The sequence below is a fragment of the Narcine bancroftii genome, chromosome 7 (genome assembly GCF_036971445.1).
Source record: "Narcine bancroftii isolate sNarBan1 chromosome 7, sNarBan1.hap1, whole genome shotgun sequence".
Lineage (NCBI taxonomy): Eukaryota > Metazoa > Chordata > Chondrichthyes > Torpediniformes > Narcinidae > Narcine > Narcine bancroftii.
The window spans coordinates 181817902-181839632 of NC_091475.1; the positions used below are offsets into that span (position 1 = coordinate 181817902).

The 21731-nt window shown below is 39.6% G+C and overlaps 1 protein-coding gene across 3 annotated transcripts in view; it reads right to left on the minus strand.

Annotated features, from left to right (window-relative positions):
• Positions 1–1494: 1494 nt before the first annotated feature.
• The window catches only part of LOC138739475 (NEDD4-binding protein 2-like 2), a 53756-nt gene continuing 33519 nt past the window's right edge, over positions 1495–21731 (minus strand). For all 3 annotated transcript variants that reach the window (XM_069891613.1, XM_069891616.1, XM_069891615.1), the window contains exons 4-6: positions 9955–10043; positions 9113–9189; positions 1495–5870 (exon numbers count right to left, since the gene is read on the minus strand). In XM_069891613.1, coding sequence (XP_069747714.1) covers positions 5669–5870; positions 9113–9189; positions 9955–10043 — 368 coding nt within the window. In that variant the 3' untranslated portion in view covers positions 1495–5668. The remainder of the gene's footprint in view (positions 5871–9112; positions 9190–9954; positions 10044–21731) is intronic.

The window sequence follows — 21731 nt, forward strand, 5'->3', positions numbered from 1 at the left end:
TATTACTAACTGATGACGGCAATGTAAATTTTACATGATCAGATAGGGAGCACTCAGAGTGAATGACAATCTACTGCCATGAAAATGTATGCATTTCATAATCAGGCAAGCCAAGTCTGGACATGTGTCTACTGAGAGTGTGGATAATTATCTCTTTCTGGTCTTCAAAAGTCTACTAATAGGACATTACAGGCCTTTCAGTCCACAATGTTGTGCCGACCCATGTAAACATTCTCCACAACAATCTAATTTTTACTTACCTCACACTCATAACCCTCTATTGTTCCTACAAAGTGTAAGAATTAAGATGCCGGAGAGTTCAAGAAACCAAGAATATCTAGCCTGCTCTTCCTTACAGAAATAAGTTCAGAAAGCAATCAAGTTTTTTTAAAAGTTACTTGGTCTCTTCTGGCATGGTAATCCATCAAGTGGACCTCCACCTGGAATGTGGTGCTAATTAAATAATTACTTTTGAATATACTTTCATAAGTAGCTGAATTTAGGGTCCTAATCACCATTTTGCAAGCAGGACCTTCATTAAGATTTTAACTTCTTTGCATTCCCCTCATCCATCAAGTGGGGCAGATAAGGGGAAGAATCAAAATTAAAGCCCAGTAAATATTAGAATGTAATGTAAACAAAAATAGAAAAATGAAGTTACAATCATGGACAATACACACCATATAACAAGATGACTGTTGATTAATAAAAAGGTTAAATTTCTTATATCGTCAAGGAAAAAACTTGCTTTTATGCATAAAATTACTACAACTGTAAACCTTCAATCTTGGGCTGTTCAATTCTAATATAAATTTAAAACCACAATTTTAAGTATTCTTGTATAAAATGGAAAATCCCAGTAACCAGGATAGTTATAAGGATATGACAAAATGCTCCATTATAATTTTAACTGACTATCCCTTAGAGCACACGTCAAACTCAGGCCCACGGGCCAAATTTGGCCTGTGATATAATTATATTTGGCCCGCAAGATCATATCAAATATGTATTAAAGCTGGCCCGCTGGCTGCCGCGCAGGTATAGCGCATGCACAGCTAATACTACAAATCCCAGAATGCTTTGCAAACGCGTTGGCGCCGGCCCCTCAGCCCGCTAATCGCCCCCACCTTCTCTCTTTACTTTCATTAGCATCTGCGACCTGTCGCCCAACTCACACGTAATAAACCCCTTACGAAAAATGGCCAAACGAAAGACAGAAAACAGGACCTTTCAACACAGGTGGGAGGCAAACTCTGACCCCAGAGTTTGATGAACTTGCATCTAAGAAGAGATGCCAAGTATCTGGTTTAGACCCAGGTGCATCAGAGTAAATCACAGTGTAGCAAGCTAAGCTTGGATTAATATTTTCTTTGGTTCACTTTGGACGGTTCATAGTTGAAAGATTGGATTTTCATTGAAGCAAGTTGTTATTTTTTTGACTTGTTGGCTTGTGAAAAAAATACATTTAAAAGGAGCTTAAAGGCTATAGAGAAATATTATTTATTGAATATTTTATTTCTCATTTGTTAATGCTTCTTCTGGAAAGAGTTTAACCAAAACTATTATTAAACATTTATTTTAATAAGAAAAAGTTTAACATTACATATGTTGAAAGAAGAGAAAACATGCAGAAGTTGTTGAAAATTTTCAATAAATATTTAGTTTGGCCCACGACTTAGTCCAAGTTTTTAATTTTGGCCCTCTGTGAATTTGAGTTTGACACCCCTGCCTTAGAGATTTAATATAAACTTGAAACAAATCCCTGTACAAAGATGAATTTTAGCACATTTATAACACGGGTTTCTCTATAAATACATCTGAATTCTAATAATCTAAAATTCTTCACAATAAATACCTCCAAATTTAAAGGTATGTTAATTGCAATTATTTACTTGTAGAAAACTTCAATAAATATAAGACATGACTTCAACATAGCTATTACAGTATTAATTTCCTAACAGCCATTAGAATATCTAATTGTATAATCCCATCTGGCACCCTGAAACTTATCGATCAACGTTTCCAATGACATTTCAATGTCAGCTCCCAAAAGGAATTGCTCACATTAAAAAACATTATAAATCCAAAACCGAACTTTATTAAGTTATTTAACTATTACATTTTAAACATCTTTTGGATGCAAGCTGATTAAAAAATTACAATTATGCACATTTCATTCTTTCAATTGTACAGTTGTGGAAATAAGTGCTCTTAAAAAGTTGATTTTCAAATACAATCAAGGACATTTAGCTCAGAAAATACCAGTTTGATTTTTTTTGCTATGGTGCTACTTTTGGATTAGATGAAGAGGTATTACATTTCAATTACAGACCTCTTGTTTTCCTTTATACATTTTTGCTGGAGTATTTGCAATGTAGGTCACAAATTTTACTGGAAAAAAAACCTAAAATCTTTAAAGGAAAAATAAATACACATTTGTTCGGCATCTTTCACAACTCTGTGTATCCCAAAAAGAAAATATGCTTCTTTGAAATGTAGTCACAGGTGTGAAATGGGGCAATATGATAGCTAATTTATAGAGTAAGGTGCCATATACAACAACAAAATACGTTATAGGTTAAATCTTTTATAAATGTTTATAATGTTGAAGAAAAAAAGAGCAGGTTGTCAAGCAAGTTTCAAACTGAATCTTTTACATCCACGTGAAAGGAGATGGTGGAGGGCACCAGTGGACAACTGCAACAGCCTAAAGAAGAATGTATTTATTATCCCCAGAGAAAGAGCACATGGATTTTTCAAAATTATACCCCAGATTCTAAGCGTTAAGCGTTAAATTAGAAGGAACATTAAATAAACTAGTATTGTATTCCAAGAAATTTAGAAATGCAGATTCATTTAAAAATATTACAGGAAAATGGAGACACAAGAGCCTGTAATCTGGAGCAAAATACAGTGTGGAAGGAATTCAGGCAGCAATGCATCAGGGGAAGCAATATTTCGGAGTCAAAAACTTGCATTGGGATCATTAATTAGAATCAGAAAATTTAGAACTAATGTTTTGAAAAGAGTAAATTCCTTGCCATCCAGGAGGCTGATAAAATTGGGAACCCCCCCTCCAAAAAAAATGACAAATTAATCTTGAAAGCAGAATGATTTTTTTTTTAATTGAAAGGTAGTAGAAATAAAAAAGGCAGGTATTTAAAAATTATAAGACTGACATAATCTCAATAAATAGCAGACCCATTTGATTATTTTTGTGTATTTCCAAAACATCTGAAGACTGTAGATTTTACTGTTTTCAAACAGTAAAATCATGAATTATCAGAGGAGATAATGCATTTCACAGTACTAGTTGATTCAGTGCTTTGGTGAATTGGTAGCCAAGATGATTCATCATGGAATTGTACTGAAAACACATTCTGACAGCTCTGAAGATAACAGCTGATTAATACATTAATTAAAAATTAATATTTTTCAGACACTATTGCACCCTTCTTTAGTCAGGGCAAATGTGTCTCGAGGGGGTTAAATCTTCAAATCTCAACTCAAGGGAACGATGAATGAACAATACAGAATTGACAATTTGTGGATATTACGCGTATCAAACAATAAAGAAACACAGAGGAAAGGGGTCAAACGGTTTGTTCCTATCTGATGTATTTATGTTCAGAGATTCAAGCTGGTTTGGAACTTTCAACATCACATTTTAACATTAATCCATTAAAAGATCATTTTTATAATACAATTCAGTTACAAGTCAAACTTGGTGATAAGACAACATTTTTCTGTATGACACATCCTGTAAGTAGGCCAAAAAAGCTTAACCCATTGCCACCACTGTTCAACTACTACTTTTTAAATATTACTAACCATGCAAGTTTTTAATGGAAACCTTTATCAATGATACAACATAAAACTTAAATCATTTATCTCCCAGATTATAGGACAAGGCTTCCATTGCAAGATATCCAACTACATTTGAAGTACCATATTACACCAATAGTCTAACCAATTATTTGATGGTCAAAGCAATGGTATAGAGCAGCCATTCTCAACAGGGGCCACAGCATATTTAAGGGAGGGTGCCATGGATCATGTTTTTTATGCAATCGTTTGGTGAGAAGTACAGTTGAAACAAACTAAACTTTGCTTCACAGAGATGCAAGCCAATAAACTTTGAGCAGAGGTGCAAGGGGCCACAGCCAAAAAGGGTTGAGAATATTGATGAAGATTAGAAGTATACCCAAATGTTCAAGTTTGTAGCTCTCATTGAAAATGTTCAAAATCATTATGAATAACTGCTGGATTTTTGCATCTTGCTGCAGTATCCAATTTACAATTGTTTCAGACAAATCTAGGGCGTCTGAGATAACCCACCAATAAAGGAAATTATTTTCATCTATTTAGTTTAAAAAAAATGACAAAAAATTCTGATTTGAACAAGAGATGAAGTGAACTTGCTGTCTGCTGTCAGAAATAAGAGTAATTGAATTATCCAGTTACTTGTCCAGCATATCATTTGTTCTGTACAATTATAGCAAACCATAGCTAATGCAGGTTGAATACTCCTTATCCAAATGCTTGGACTGGAAGATATTTGGATTTTGGAACAATGGAACTAAGCAGCGCAGTAGGATCAGCAGAAACCTGTATCAACAGTTAAACAGCAACAACAAACAGTAACAGACTTTTTGAGCACCAACATGATGCCACAAGTGAAAAATTCACATGAAATAATGTTTAGTACTTACCCAAAAAAATTGATCTCTGCTTACTACCTGACTACCTCCCCACCCCACCAGTCCCCGACACCTCTCCACTGCCACTGCCAGTCCTCGACCAGCTCCCCACCACCAATTCCAAACCACCTCTCCACTGTTGCCACCGGCCCTGTTACCTCCCCAACGTTGTTGCCAGTCCCTGACTATGCTCCCCGCTCCTGCCAGAGTTCTTTGATGTGAACAACACCACATCTTATGTTGAGAATGCAGTCACCGACTCAGCCTACAGCTGATGTTGAAGACTTGGACCCAGCTCCATTTGGCAACTTCCCAGCCAGAAGCAAAGATTTTGTTGCTTTTATACCACAGAGCTCTGTTTTTACCAAAATGGTGCCCACAGAGCGTCAGAGACCCAGATGTGCAAGTGAGATGTTGAATATTGTTCCACTTGTGACATCATGTCGGTGCTAAATATATTTTTTGGTTTTTGGGCCATTTTGGTTTCGAATCTTCGGATAAGGGGTATTCAGCCTGTATTACTTATAGTGCAATCCTACAACAAGCCAACTAAAATTAACAAGCTGGATGCATTATCCATATTCCTGATTTCTAATCTTGCTATTAAAAGTAGCTGTTAAGGTGAATTGCAATTCATGTTATATTCATGTCAAAAATTCATGTAAAAAACTATAAACTGTGCACAAAACAAATTTCAACAGGATAAAATATTTTTCTTTCTAAACCCTGTATCTATGCCTTTCGGCAAGGTGCTCAGCCATAGAAAATAAATGGAGTATCGCAAGATATAAATCTTCCAAAAGTCAGCTTACTACTTTTTCCAGTGTAATCAGCATACTCCAATATTCTAAAATAGTTGTTATTATAAGTTGTTAAGACTTTGGTCTCCCAGAAGTACACATTATCGGAAGAAGTCATCTGTTATATTGTTGCACAGAAATGCTAACAGTTCATGAGTATCACTAATGTCATCTATTAGTCAAACCACTGAGGGAACTTGAACTAAGTGGTCCTTCCCTCCTCTGGCTTGAACGTGGAAATAGATTTAGCATAACTTTATTACTGTACGAAGGCTCCACCGAACGCAACACGATATCTGAAGTCATGGGATGTTCAAAACGTGCCATCATTTGAATGATCTTTTCTCGTGGAACTCGATGTCTGTTCCTCCTGAATGAAAATAAAATGTATCAATGTACATCTAGAAAGTAACATCAAGCAGCATTTAGGTTTGTATTTAAATTATTCCAAACAAATATCACACCAAAATCAAATTACAATTTGATATACTTGTAATTTTCTTTACCTGACTTTAATCCCCTGTACTATGAGGTAATCAGTTCTGAAAGAAGGATGTGACCAACTACATTCTTATGAATGCAAGATTGTTTGGACTGGCAGCTCTCCAATTGTTGGAGTAATTGTTTCTATCTAACTACTTTTATCCCACTCAAGGACCAAGCAAAAAATTTCACATAACTAAAGGGAACATTAAAGAAAGTCACACAAAAGACTGCAGATGGTGGAATATAGTGGGGGGGAAAAAAATTACTGATGAAACTCTGTGGTTCAGGGAGCACCTGTCGAGGGGAATGGACAATTAATGCTCGAGTTGAGGTCCTTCATTTGGACTGATAGTAGAGGAGAGATAACAGCATAAAAACACAAGGCAGTGGAGTGGGACAAGAGCAGGCAAACAATAGGTGGATCCAGGTAGGAGGAGTTGATCAAAATTCAAAGTCAGGTGGGGGAAGGTCAGAGGTAGCATTAAAGATAATAAGTTAAGAGAACCAAGGGACTTCAGATTATGAAACCTGATAAGAAAGGAGGGTGAGAAATTGGATAAATCAGAGAAATGGTTGGCATATGGGAATAGGGGATGTAGGGATAGGGGATGTAGGGATAGGGGATGTAGGGATAGGGGATGTAGGGATAGGGGATGTAGGGATAGGGGATGAGGTCGGAGGACACGATAATAATATGAATGTCTGCACTATGATATTACCGCAAAATACTGAATTTCATGACTTGTTCGTGACAATAAATTCTGATACGAGTCCACAGAATCTGCTCAACAATTTTATGAACCACAGTTGTTGACAGAATCAAACAACAATGAAGAAGCATACAGAAGAGAGAGAGATCAGCTCGTTCAATGGTGTTGACTACAAACGTGCTCAATGTTAGTAAAATCAAGGTGATGATTGTTGACTTCAGGAGGAAGTCAGGGGAACATGACCCATTTCTTAGAGGGCTCAGTTGTGGACAAGGTCAAGAACTTCAAATTCCTGGGTGTCAACATCTTTGAGGTTCTGTCCTGGAGGCTCCATGTTGATGGAAGGCTAGCGGCTATACATTTTGTGGTGTCTGAGGAGGTTCGGTATATCACTGAAGACTCTTGTAAACTTTTACAGGTGTACCGTGGAGAGAATTCTGGCTGGTTGCATCACTGTCTGGTATGGAGGTGCCAACTATCAGGACAAGAATAAACTCTAGAGGGTTGTTAACTCAGCCTGTGACATCACTCCATTGACGACAACTAAATGAGGCAGTGTCTTGAAAAAAGCACCCTCTATCCTTAAAAGCCCCCAGCACCCAGGCCATGGGGAAAAGGTACAGGAGCCTAAAGACGAGCACTCAGAGACACAAGGACAGTTTCTTCCTCACTGCCATGAGATTCCTGAATAAGCAATGAACCCAAGGCACTGTTTTACTTTTTTGCGCACTATTATATTTATTATTTTTTTTTTTTAAAAATAAATATCGTAAGATGGCTATAATATGAATGCTTACACTATGACACTTCCGCAAAGCACAAAATTTCATGACTTGTTCATAACAATAAATCCTGATTCTTATTCAGTGGACACAGGATCCTCTCATTTTATAGCTGTGATACTATCCCTGACCAGTAATGCTACTCTTCTCCCCATCTTTTACTTCCCATCCTATCACTTTTAAAACAGCTAAAACCCGTTACAGCTTAGTAATTCCATGTATCGATTCTTGCTCTGTTAATCTTCTTTATTCCTTATCTAATAAATTAGACCCAAATTTGGAATTCCCACAGGGTTAAATAGCAATAGGGGAACTCATTTTTCAAATAAATTAGCGCAGGGCCTGAAGGAAGCCTTGGGGTGCCAGTAGAAATTGCATATTCCCTACTAGCCCCAATCCTTAGGGATGATGGAAAGAATAAACGGGGAAATAAAAGCTGCTTTGGGAAGTTTGTCCACAGCCTTTAACGGCAAAAGCATTGCCCTTAGAATTGTACACTCTGCAAAATCAGAAGAAAACAGGACTTTCCCCTCATGAAACTTTGACGGGGCGACCTTTGACAACAGGCACCATGCCTCCCTTGACCCTAGAAAAGATAGCACTAATATGATATGATGAAAAGACATTGAAGTAAACACAAACATTGTGTCAGAAGGAAGTTATACTTTGCAGAATCTTAATTTGCAGGAGATAGGGAAGGAGAGGATGGTTATGATGAGGAATAATGCTTAAAAATGCACCTTTATCTAGTGTGCAATATGCCCAGTTTTCAGGAAGAAAGCTCGTCCACCCAATATTTGTCATTTAGAGTCAGATTTCCTTCAGTTGATAGTTTTCAATGCAAACCTAGCATCATCCTACAAAACCATTCTGTGACTCTAGGTTTCACCTTCCTGTAGCCAACCTATTTTAATTCTCCCCAATCTTCCCATCATGTCAAGGGCCTCAACCATTTTCAGGGTGAACCCAAACATAAACTTGAACAGCACATCATATTCCTCCTGGACAGCCTTAAACCCAACAGCATAGCCATTAATTTTTCTAAATTTTGGACAACTCCTGCCTCTATTGGGTTCAGTTTCCATTGGCAGCATGGCTAGCGTAGTGGTTCGCGTAATGCTGTTACAGTGCCAGCAATCGGGACTGGGTATTGAATCCTGTACTGTCTGTAAGGAGTTTGTACGTTCTCCCTGTATCTGCATGGGTTTTCCCTGGGGCCTCTGGTTTCCTCCCACTATTCAAAGTGTACTGAGATTGTAGACCAATTGTGTGTAATTGGGCACACAGGCTTGTGGGTGAAAGAACCTGTTACCCAGCTGTGTGTGTAAATTTCAAATTTAATAAACTGTCTTCTCCACCCACTGCTGTTGTTACTTTTCTCTCCAATTCATCCCATCACCTCCACCCCACTCCCCAAAATGACCTCTCCTTTTCCTGTCACTCCACTTCTATCTTTTGTCCAACACCCTGTTGGCCCTCCACAGCTTTTACCCCCTTCGTATACATAATTCCCCCCTCCTTTTTTATTTTAGTCTTTAGAGAAACACAAAAGATGCAGGCTTTATAAACACATTTCTATTGTGTTCAATACAAACAAGCAATTAAAAGAGTTTAAAATTAAATTTGTTTCTTACTTTTCCAGCTCCACAACATTAAACTTCCACCAAGTTTCTGGTTCACGAAAACTCATTCTGTAATGTCGCTTCACAGCCTGTGGATGGTAGAAGCAAATATCAGGAATAAGCATTTCCTAGTTGATTGGAGATGCAATCAACATCTGTCTTCACCTTCATTTACTTTCCCCTCCCTCCATCTTGTGCCCTGTCTCACCCCTCACTATCTTTTTACATCTTGCCTCTCCACTCTCAATCCTGATGGAGAACCTCAACCCAAAACACTGACAATTCCTTTTAACCACCCCCCCCCCCCACCCCCACAGATATGGAGTTCATCTAGCAGTTTGTTGTTTTGTTTCTTGGCTGCTTAATTCTGTAGATTTTTCTGTACAAGAATTTCAGAATTATGAACTTCTTACACACAAGTACAATATGGAAACACCAACTTGAAACATTATCAAATATATTTAATCCAAATGATGCACACAATACAGTCAACAAGAATATTCATAAACTCTGCAATATTAAGTCATGTAAATTTGTTTTCTCTTTCTACAAGATTTGAATTAATAGCTGGCAAGTGGCTAGTCACTACTTACAAATTAATCTCTAGGAGCAGGGGTTCCCAACCTGGGGTACATGTACGCCCAGTGGTACATTTGCACTTTTCAGGGGTACATCAGGTCTAAGAGAATAACCACTAATGTACAATACATGGTGTTGTAATCTGCAGTCAGATTGCACAATGTTTTTGTTTTCCTTAATTTTTAGGGGTATACAGGAACCTATAAAAATGCCCAAGGAGTACAGAGGAACAAAAAGTTTGGGAACCCTTGCTCTAGAGTATACATACACCTTACCATTTCTGCATATGGCTTCATTTCCCATGCTTGGATATTTGTATTATCTATAATTATTGGTGACTTGCCTTCATCCATGCATTTTTTTGCTATTAATAAAGAAGAATATAGATTATATTCAGCTTCGTACTCATCTCTAATATTTCACTAAAAAAAAATCAATTAAACCTGGTCATGTGAAGTACAAATACTCTAAAATGTCTTAATTTTTCACAAGATTCTCATACATAATCCAAGACCTTGGTATGAACCTCCAACATTATCACACTTTAATACATGACTTACCCAGTTGCAAACCACAAGTTTGAGGTTCACTGTAAGATACATTTTTCTGATTTATTAACTGCTACGTCATAGAGCAGCAGCAATAAAGGGAAAGGAAAAAGGTAAAGGTTCCATTATTGTCATGTTCTACATTCAGAATGTAACTTACATGAAATTATTTAACTTTGTCTACCATCTCCTATCTTTCAGAATAGATTGATACCTTTTACAGCAGATAATTTTTATTTACAGATGTGGTAAACAGATTAAAAGTTTTTAATAATGTTTTGAAGGAGGACTTTTTATGACATTTGAAATGAAAAATAAATTGGGCATTTTGGAGATTACTAGATGTGCATATAATCAAATTAAGGACTTTTTAATTAATGAATTAGAACCAAATATAAACATAATGGGATCTAATGAGATTGACAGATTGATAAGTGATTAATATTAAAAATATTTTATCTATAATGTATGGTCTATTACAAAGAGTATCAGTGAAAGAAGTAATTCATAAATCTAGATTAAGATGGGAAGAAGATTTACATGGACAGATAGATGAACAGAATTGGAAAGAACTATGTAAAGATAGTATGACAAATAAGATAAATGTGAGATATAGATTGGTTCAGTACAACTTCTTTCATCAATTATATTTTACACCACAAAAATTAAATAAATTGAAACCAACATTATCAAATTTGTGTTTTGGATGTGGTCAAGAAATTGGAACAATTTTATACTCCACCTGGAAATATCCAAAAGTAAAACCATTTTGGATAAATATTGGGAATTGTTTAGAACAAATGACAGGAGTAAAATTTCCTCAAGATCCAATGTTGTTTTTTGATAGGAAATGTTATAGGAATTAAACCAAAGTTGAAGTTAACTATGTATCAATTGGAATTTGAGAAAATTGCTTTAGCAATATCTAGAAAATGTATTGCAATAACGTGGAAATTAGATATTGATTTGAGTATGGAATGCTGAAATTCGTAATTGTATACCACTTGAGAAGTTAACATAGCTTGAAGAATAAATTGAAATTTATTTCAAAAATATGGAGCCTTTATATGCAAAAGATGGGTATTAATCTTTGGAAGCCTCAGTCTTGGTACGTTCCCACAACAGCAAGAGTACACATACACCCACACACTTTTATGCTTGTTGAACAGCACTCACTTATAACCCATTTTATTTTGTTTCCTTCTTTTTAGTTCTCTTGGGGAGGGTACGTGCTATTATTTTTCTTTTTTAGTTTTTTTATAACCACATTGTATATTGATTAATGTAATTAATCAATTTTAAGTTTAAGAATATGTATATTCAATGTGGAAAAATATATAAATTATAAAAAAACTCGACCATAAGGAAGACAGAGTCGTCACTTTATCCAGCAGCCCTCAATGAAATGAGGCCCCAGCGAGGAACGGACGCCACCCTGGTTTACAAGATCAGTGCTATCGGAGCAAAAGAAATTCACCAAGACAATGGTATCTTAAAACAATCATTTTTATTAATAACATTTTACTTAACTCTAAACTTAACCCAATCTATATGTGCGTGGGTAGATTACCCAAACCATACATCTTAGGCACAATTCTAAAAAGTCAAATTCAAAGTTGAGTCTTACAACTCTTGTGTTGAAACTCAGAATCTTTAAACTGATATTCAAAAGTAATTATGGAGCAGATGAGGCACAGAGTCATCAGACATCTCAAAACTCAGGAATTCTTGTCAAGTTGCTTTTAGAGATATGTTCCTTCATATGAATTATTCATCACAACTTCCCCCTTTCTTGCATAGGGGTTACAAAGATTGTGGCTTCTGCAATACTTTCAAAGAACCAGGCAAGGGTTAGATGAAGTAACTATCAAAATGGTCTCGCTACAGATGCAAGAATGATTTTTCTTTCTTTACCCAGGCATGGGTCAGTCAGAAGTGAGCATTACAATGGCCACAACATCACTGCTCTCTCCTGATAAAGAGAAGCAGCTGATGTGACCATTTTCCTCTGAAGTCACTTCAATTCTGTCTTTTTAGATGACTCTGGTTGAATACTAAAATGCTGGGTTTTTTTCAAGTGTCTTTAATCACATGACTGTACGAACAACACTGATTCAGTTTCATTTCTCAAAAGTCTGACAGAAGTCCAAGTTATCTGGCAGGTGGCATCTTATTTGAACAGGTGTTTTGCTGAGTTAACATTCCATTGTTTCAGTATTTCAAATGAATAATAAACAAGCTGTTACAGCTCTGAATGTTGGTGCCACAGCATCTGCTAAATCAAATTGTTAACTGTAAGTGTGTCTTTCCCTGATCCAACCCCTACAGCAATTTTACTAATACATAATATAAATTCAATGCTCACTTGCTTAACAAATATCACTTTAAATAAATAACTATTATTCCTTTATTTTGATGATGAGAAGAAAATTATCGTTCCATTCAAATATAATATTTTGGGACGACACATCACAAATTAAATTTTAGTTGGATCATATCTTTAAACAGGCTCTCGTGTATTTACTGTGATCAATTTCAAATATTACACTATTTCTTTGAGCACATTTCTGGCTCTGCCATGTGGATGCTTTCCTATTGCATTTTTCTATCAGTTTCAATATGCTCATCCTGGACTTGATATTATTACTTTGCTTTTTATTTTTTTCTGCTGAGGTTGCACGCTATTTATTAGGTTTCTCTTTGCTTTCATGTGTCACAGCAGAGGATAATATCGTCCACTGCTGGGTAATAGAACAACATTTTTTTAAGAATAGAAATTGCAGATCAACATTGTAAAATTTTTGCTCTGCAAGTATACAAGACTAGAACTGCAAAATATTAACTTCTAATCTCAATAGTAAAGTTGATTCTTTACATTAATATGTTTACATAACTTCATTAATATATAAACATGCAGCTTGCATTGGCAATTCTCATAGAAATTCAGAGCATTTGGTGGAAATTGAGAGACACTAACCCAAATTAAGCAAACAGCAAGAATGCTTTTCAGTTCTAAACAGAAATTTTGCTCCATAACCACATTTGAAAAGTAACCTTGTGACCTAGAATTTGCTGAAAAAATAATGTTAAAGGTACATGCATTATTAATGATTTAATAATTTATAGTAAGGTAACCAACTAAGTTCCATAGAAAGCTGGGCAATTCTCAGACATTTGGAACATTACCAATTTCCAAAAAAGTTTCAAGGAAGTGCTGCATTTCTACTGTCCAATGAATCCTTTAGAAAGATTACCTCATGACCTTGTTTGTGATAAGGTTTGCAGAGGTTTTGCTGTGTTGCTCTATACTGAAACTTCAGAAAGGTAATAACTAAAATTCCATATCATATCTAAAGGTAATAATGTTTCCAAAAGGTTTAAAAATGTCCTGTTTTTTTCCTTTCAGTCCCTTTGTAGTCTTAGTTCAATCTTTCTTTATCTAATTTGGTTCTATTGTATTCTGATTCTTTTTGTCATTCCTTTTTTTTTCTCTCTGTTCTTAAATTTAACTGGTCATTCATAATATTCTTGGCTACCCCAATGACATCAGTGATCACTGTTCCAGCAATATCCACTGCAAACCTTTTCTTTTGAGCCAATAAATTAGAAAAAGTCAACAAATGTTGTATGCCACAAGATGTCCTACCCCAGCAAATTCTGGGCCACGGTTGTACAGAACTACTAAGTGAAAGAGAATATTTTCATCTTTGCTTTTCAAAGAGCTGTTTTAGTTTAACATATTCCCAAGTCAGATTTTTTTTCCCCAAAGACATCAATATCCATTTCTTGGTTCACTCACCAGAAGATATAATTGATCAATAAAGGAAGGTAGCCGTCCCTCAAAGTTTTTTTCCCCCTTGAGATAATCCAGCTAACTGTCCCCTCAGGGCAATCTTAAATGCAGTTTTAAAAGCATATTATAATTCTGTGAAAATAGAATTCATATAATCTGGTTTTGTAAATATTGTACCAGTGTCGTCTTTATAAATCAACTTTGCCATCCAAAATTACTTGGAAGCTAAATCACAGGATAAATAAATTTGTCTTCACACCTTTTTTGTCTTCCTTTTTTTAATACCAAACATTATTTTCAATAAGAGACAAAATACTTTCATTGAAAGGCAGATATTGACAAAATTCTTTTACATTAGAAATAAAGGGTACATATTTGGAGGAATGAGTGTTTCACCTTCCTTCAGTCTAATTTATTTTGGAAAACAAACTACAGCTGAACCATCGTGAAAAATCTGTAGACACTGTGGTTGAAGTAAAAACACACAAAGATGGAGAAACTCAGCAAGTCAAACAGTGTCCTTTATATAGCAAAGGTAAAAATACATAACCGACATTTTGGGCTTGAGCCCTCCATCAAGGTATGGAAATAATGTCTGCAGGTGTCTGAATAAAAGAGTAAGAGGAGGGAGGAATGGTCGCAAATGCAGGAGGTAATAGGTGGAGAAGGGAGAGGTGATAGCAGCAAGCAAGAGATTGAGCAATGGCTAGGTGAATAGAGAGGGAAGGGGAAGGAGAGTGAGAAGGGGAGGGGGGAGAGGAAAGCAGGTTAGCAGAAACCAGAAAAGTTGATGTTAATTCCATCTCGCTTAAAAGAGTGCCCAAACAGATAATCAGGTTATTCCTCCAATTTACGTGTGGTCTTGGTGGGATAGTACACAAGGCCATTGATGGACATGTGAGTATGGGAGCATGACACAGAATTGAAATGGTTGGATACAGGGTGGTCTCTGTTATGGGTGTGGACAGAGCGAATGTGTTCAGTGAAGCGATCTCCCAATCGGCACCCAGTAAATCAATCATGCAGATACACAAGTGAAGTGTTGCTTCACTTGAAAGGCCTGTTTGGGGCCCTGGACTGTGGTGAGGGAGGAGGTGTGGGCACAAGTGTGGCACCACCTGTGACTTCCAATGCTGACTCCAATAATGTGGCTCCTAACAAAGAGGCTCCTAACAAAGACTCTTACTGTGGTCCTGATTGGACTGCTGGATCCCACTTATTCATCCCTCTTACTACTCCTTATTCTTCCCTATCTCCCTACACCACCCCATCTCCCCTCTTCTCCCCAACCCTCAGACCTCATCTCCCTTCCTTCTCTATGGTTACCCCACATCACTTTTGACCTCTCCAACCACCCACCTGACTTTTCCAACCCTCCCCCTCCTCCTCAGATCTCCCCCATCTTCCATCTCCACCCTCTGACTTCCCTCACCCTCCATCACACTGATTCCACTCTGACCCCTGCTTTTTCTTCACTATCCTCTCTGGCTTTCCCCTCTCTGAGATGGAGTGCTCAGAGGCCATAACTACACCACTCATATCTTATTTCTTCTGAACCCTCTGCTCTCCACTCTCACCGCAACAATCCCAACCTCACCATCAAACCCGCAGACAAAGGTGGCACTGTTGTGGTCTGGTGCGATGACCTCTACCTTGCAGAGGTCAGTCAATAGTTCTCAGACACCTCCTCCCACAGGACCCCACCACAGCTCATCAAGCCACTATCTCCAACCTCATCTTCTCTAGTCATCTCTCCCATGGTCACCAACCTCATTGTCTCCCATCCCCACACTGCTTGTTTCTACCTTCTACCCAAGATACACAAACCAAATCATACGGTTAGACCCATTGTTTCTGCGTGCTCTTGACCCACTGAACTAGTTTAATCTTACCTTTACCTTTTCTCCCCTTGTCCAATTCCTCCCCCTCTACATCCGCGATATCTCATCTGCCCTCCATCTCTTCAATGACATCAGATTCCCTGAACTGGACTGCCTCATCTTCATGACAGATGTCCAGTTCCGTTAATACCTCCATCACCCACAAAGGTCTTAAAGCACCTCGCTTCTTTCTGAACCAGAGACCCAACCAATTACCCTAACCACCACCCTCCTCCTCCTGGAAGAACTTGTCCTCATACTACACAACTTCTCCTTTAACTCATCTCAGTTCTGCAAAATCAAAGGAGTAGCCATGGATACTCGCATGGGTCCCATCTATGCCTGCCTGTTTGTGGGCTTTGTAGAGCAATCCATGCTGAAAGCCAAACAGTCAAGGCCCCTCAACTCTTCCTCCGCTATATTAATGATTACATCAGGGCTGCCTCATGTACCCACAATGAGCTCCTCAACTTCATTCACTTTGCGGCCAGCTTTTACCCCAATCTCAAACACACCTTGTCCATCTCCGACAACACTCTTCCACTTCTGGATCTCTCCGTCTTCATCTCGGGAGAAAATCTTTCCACCAACATATATTACAAACCCACCAACTCCCACAACTAACTTGACTACACGGCCTCACACCATATCCCTTGAAAGAATTCTATTCCCTTCTTTCAATTTCTCCATCTCTGCTGCATCTATTTCCAAGATGAGGTCTTCCACTTTAGATCCTCTGAAATATCTGCCTTCTTCCACAAACATGACTTCCCCTCCACCATCATCAATTCAGCCCTCACCCACATCTCCTCCTTTTCCCACTAACCTGCTCCCAGACACAACAAACACAGAAGCCTCCTTATCCTCATCCAACATGTCACCAGCCTCCGCATCCTATTATTGTCCTCTGGAATTTTCGGCACTTAGAACAGAATCCCACTCCCAGATACACCTTCCCCTCTCTGCCTTCAGCAGGGACCACTCCCTCTGAAACTCCCTCATGCACTCATCCCTCACCACCAATCACACACCTCCCACCCCAGCACCTTCCTCTGAGGCTGTAGGAGGTGTCTCCTTTCATAGGAACATAGGAAGTAGGAACAGGAGTAGGCCAAAAATGGCCCATCGAGCCTGCTCCACCATTCAATACGATCATGGCTGATCTAATTTATGACCTAACTCCACCTACCTGCCTTCTCCCCATATCCCCTAATGCCTCTATCATGTAAAATTTTATCTAACCAAATTTTAAATATGTTTAATGAGGCAGCTTCAACCACTTCCCTGGTTAGAGAATTCCAAATATTCACTACTCTCTGGGAAAAACTATTTTTCCTCATCTCTGTCCTAAATCTACTCCCCAGAATCTTGAGACTGTGTCCTCTCGTTTTAGTTTCCCCAGCCAGCTCAAAAAACCTTCCTACATCTATCCTATCCATACCCTTGATAATCCTATATGTTTCTATAAGATCTCCTCTCATTCTTCTGAACTCGAGTGAATACAATCCTAGATGATTTAATCTTTCATCATAAGTCAACCCCTTCATCCCAGGGATCAACCTAGTAAACCTCCTCTGGACCGTCTCCAAAGCCAGTATATCCTTCCTCAAATATGGAGACCAGAACTGGACACAGTACTCCAGGTGCGGTCTCACCAGTACCTTATACAGTTGCAACATTATGTCCCTACTCCTGAATTCAATTCCTCTAGTGATGAAGGCCAACATTCCATTTGCCTTCTTAATAACCTGCTGCACCTGCAACCTAACTTTTTGCGATTCATGCACAAGCACTCCCAAGTCCCTCTGCATAACAGCCTGCTGTAGTTTTTCACCCTTCAAATAATATTCAGCTCTTTTATTTTTCTTGCCAAAGGGGATAACCTCACACTTACTAACATTGTACTCCATCTGCCAGACCTTTGCCCACTCATCCAGCTTAACTATATCCCTCTGCAGACTCTCCACATCCTCATTACAATTTGCTCTTCCACTCAATTTGGTGTCATCCGCAAACTTGGCTCCACCACATTTTGTCCCCTCCTCCAAGTCATCAATGTAAATGATGAACAGTTGTGGGCCTAACACTGACCCCTGCGGCACCCCACTTACCACTCTCTGCCAACTTGAAAAACTCCCATTTATCCCGACTCAATGCCTCCTGTCAGACAACCAATTTTCAATCCAGGCCAATAGACTTCCCCGGACTCCACTTTCCTGTAACTTACTGATAAGTCTCTTGTGCGGCACCTTATCAAACGCTTTCTGGAAATCCAAATATACAACATCAACCTGTTCCCCTCTATCCACTGCACCCATTATATCCTCAAAGAATCCTAACATGTTTGTCAAACAAGATCTTCCCTTTCTAAAACCATGCAGTGTCTGCCTGATTGAACCCTTACGTTCCAAAAGTTTCACTATTTCATCTTTAATGACAGCTTCAAGCATTTTTCCAACTACAGACGTCAAGCTAATTGGCCGATAATTTCCAGTCTCCTGCCTACATCCCTTCTTAAAAAGTGGCGTGACATTTGCTGCCTTCCAGTCTGCCGGGACCTGCCCAGAATCCAAGGAATTTTGGTATATGACCACCAATGCATCAACTATAACTTCTGCCATTTCCTTCAGAACCCTTGGATGCATATAATCAGGATCAGGTGATTTGTCTGGCTCTAGTCCCATTAGTTTCTCCATCACTACTACCTTTGTAACAACTATTTCATCAAGGCCCTCCCCAACATTCGCATCCTTAACTCCGCACTTGGGCATGCTGGACGTGTCTTCCACCATGAAGACTGACACAAAATATTTGTTTAATGCCTTGGCCATTTCCTCATTTTTTACTACCAGTTTTCCTTTCTCATCCTCCAAGGGTCCTATGTTAACTCTGGCCACCCTCTTCCGTTTTATATATTTATAAAATTTTTTGCTTTCCGTTTTTATATTTTGTGCCAATTTACTTTCATAATCCTTTTTCCCATTTCTTATTACCCGCTTTGTAACCCCTTGTTGTTTCTTAAAGTTTTCCCAATCTTCCAGTTTCCCACTGCTCTTTGCAGCTTTGTACACATATGCCTTCAATTTTATACTCTCCTTTATTTCCTTTGTTAACCACGGTTGATTTTTCCCTCCCTTGCTGCCCTTTTTCCTGACCGGAATATATTTTTGTTGAGCATTACAAAATATTTCTTTGAAAATCTTCGACTGTTGCTCAACTGTTTCATCAATTAGCCTGTGCTCCCAGTCCGCTCTGCCCAATTCCTCCCTCATCCTATGGTAGTCACCCCTGTTTAAGCATAATATATTAGTTTTAGATCTAACTATTTCCCCTTCCATCTGAATGAGAAATTCAATCATACTATGATCGCTATTTCCCAGATGGTCTCTGACTATTACATCATTTACTCTACCTATCTCATTGCACAACACTAGATCCAGGAGAACATTTTCACTTGTTGGTTCCTTAACAAGTGAAGTAACACAGGATTGATTTACTGCATCCAGTTCTCCTTTGTGGCCTTCTCCACATTGGAGACTGGACGCTGATTGGGAGATCACTTCGCTCTGTGCACCTTCACTCTGTCCACACCAGTAACAGAGATCTCCCAGTAGCCAACTATATCAGTTTTGTGTTCCACTCTCATACAAGATCCATGGCCTTGTGTACTGTCCCACCAAAACCACTTGTAAATTGGAGGAAGAACACCTGATTATATATCTGGGCACTCTCCAGCCAGATGGCATTAACACAGACTTTTCTGGTTTCTGTTGACCTGCTCTCCTCCCCCTTCCCTCTCTATTCACCAAGCCATCCCTCCTCCTCTTGCTTGCTGCTGTACCCTGTCTCCCTTCTCCACCTATTACCTCCTGCATTTGCAACTACCCCTCACCCCCCCCCACCCCTTACACCTGCTGACATTTTTCCATCCCTTGATGAAGGGCTCAAGCCAAAAATGTTAGTTATGTATTTTTACCTTTGCTATATAAAGGACACTATTTAACCTGCTAAGTTTCTCCAGGTTTGTGCTTTTACAGCTGAACCAAGAATGAATAGAAAATTCTGGACCAAAGTAGCAATCATTTCCATTGTAGCAGCAAATCCAAAATGGCCCACAAACCCGAGGACTGCAGAACCAGATTTTCTGTTTGTAGAGTGTGTCGAAAGAGCCAAAGACTTGTTGATCCAAACCAAGGCTTTTATTAACTAAAAGACTGGAGCATATCTCAAGTAGGTCGACCAGTCCAGAATGACCAGGTCTGGCTAGGAGCAATCCTTTAAGACCTGCCAGTAGGTGTAGCTACACTCTCAGCCAATCACAGTCATCCTACACTACCATCTGTACATATGTACATATACACATTGGTGATAGAATCTGTACTATCACATTCACCCCTTCTTTGAGAACTGACCCCGGGGTGGATGGAGGTTAGGGACTATACCGGTCAGGGGGCCTGACCATCCGGCATGACCGCCGTGGTGCCCGGATTGGGGTTGTCGGAGTCATGTCGCCGGCAGACCCGTAGGGTGCAGCCACTGCCTCGCTCAATTCCCCAACGGCATTGTCGACAGTCTGGCCAGAGCTGGTGCGGTGGTGCTGGTCCCTCCGTCTGTTCAACCAAATGACCTGGGGGAGAAGGAAAAGGGGGAGGTTGGGTTAAAGGCACTGCTGTGCCTGATCCGGCTTGGGCTAGGTCCCTTACCGAGACTGTGTCCTCCCCCCCAGTCCAGGTACTCAACGTAGGCATAATGTGGATTCGCATGGAGCAGAGTCACTCGGTCAACCAAGGCGTCGTTCTTTAAGTAGCGAACGTGGTGTTTTAAGAGGACCGGACCGGGAACCGTGAGCCACGCTGGTATGGTCGTTCCCGATTCGGATTTCCTCGGGAAAGAGAACATCCTTTCATGGGGGGTGGCATTGGTCGGAGTGGATAGGGGGGAGCGGATGGAGTGTAGGGCACTAGTGAGCACATCCTGCCAGCGAGAGGTGGGGAGACCTTTGGACTGGAGGGCAAGCGTAACCACTTTCCAGACGGTGGCATTCTCTCTTTCGACTTGCCCATTACTATGTGGGTTATAGCTGGTGGTCCTGTTTGAAGCAATACCATGCTCCAGATGGTACTGCCACAGCTCTGCGCTCTTAAACAAGGACCCCCTGTGACTGTGGATGTAACTCGGGTATCCGAAGATGGCGAAGATGCTGTGCAGGGCCTCTATTTCTGAGGAGGCAGTCATGTCCGAGCAGGGCACAGCGAACGGGAAGCGGGAGTACTCGTCAATGGCCGTAAGGATGTAGGTGTTACAGTTGGTCGACGGTAGGGGCCCCTTGAAGTCTACACTGAGACGCTCAAAGGGGCGGGTGGCTTTGATGACGTGGGTGTTCTCTGGACAGAAGAAATGGGGCTTGCCCTCATCACACACCAGGCAGGCTTGGGTCACGGAGCGAATCTCCTCGACCGTGTCGGGCAGGTTGCAAGCTTTGACAAAGTGTGTGAACCTCGTGACTCCTGGATGACAGAGCTCCTCGTGGAGTCTCTGCAGCCTGTCCAGTTGTATGATGGCGCAAGTCCCCCTGGAGAGCGCATCTGGCGGGTCGTTGAGTTACCAGGCGGGTCGTTGAGTTACCAGGCCGATACAGTATGTCATAATTAAAGGTGGAGAGCTTGATTCTCTACCTGGTGATTTTGTCATTCTTGATCTTACCTCACTAGGTATTGCTAAACATGAAGAAGACCGCGCGTTGGTCAATCAGCAGCGTAAAGCACCTGCCAGTGAGGTAGTTTCTCCAATGACGTACTGCTTCGACTATGGCCTGGGAGTCTCAGCTCTCA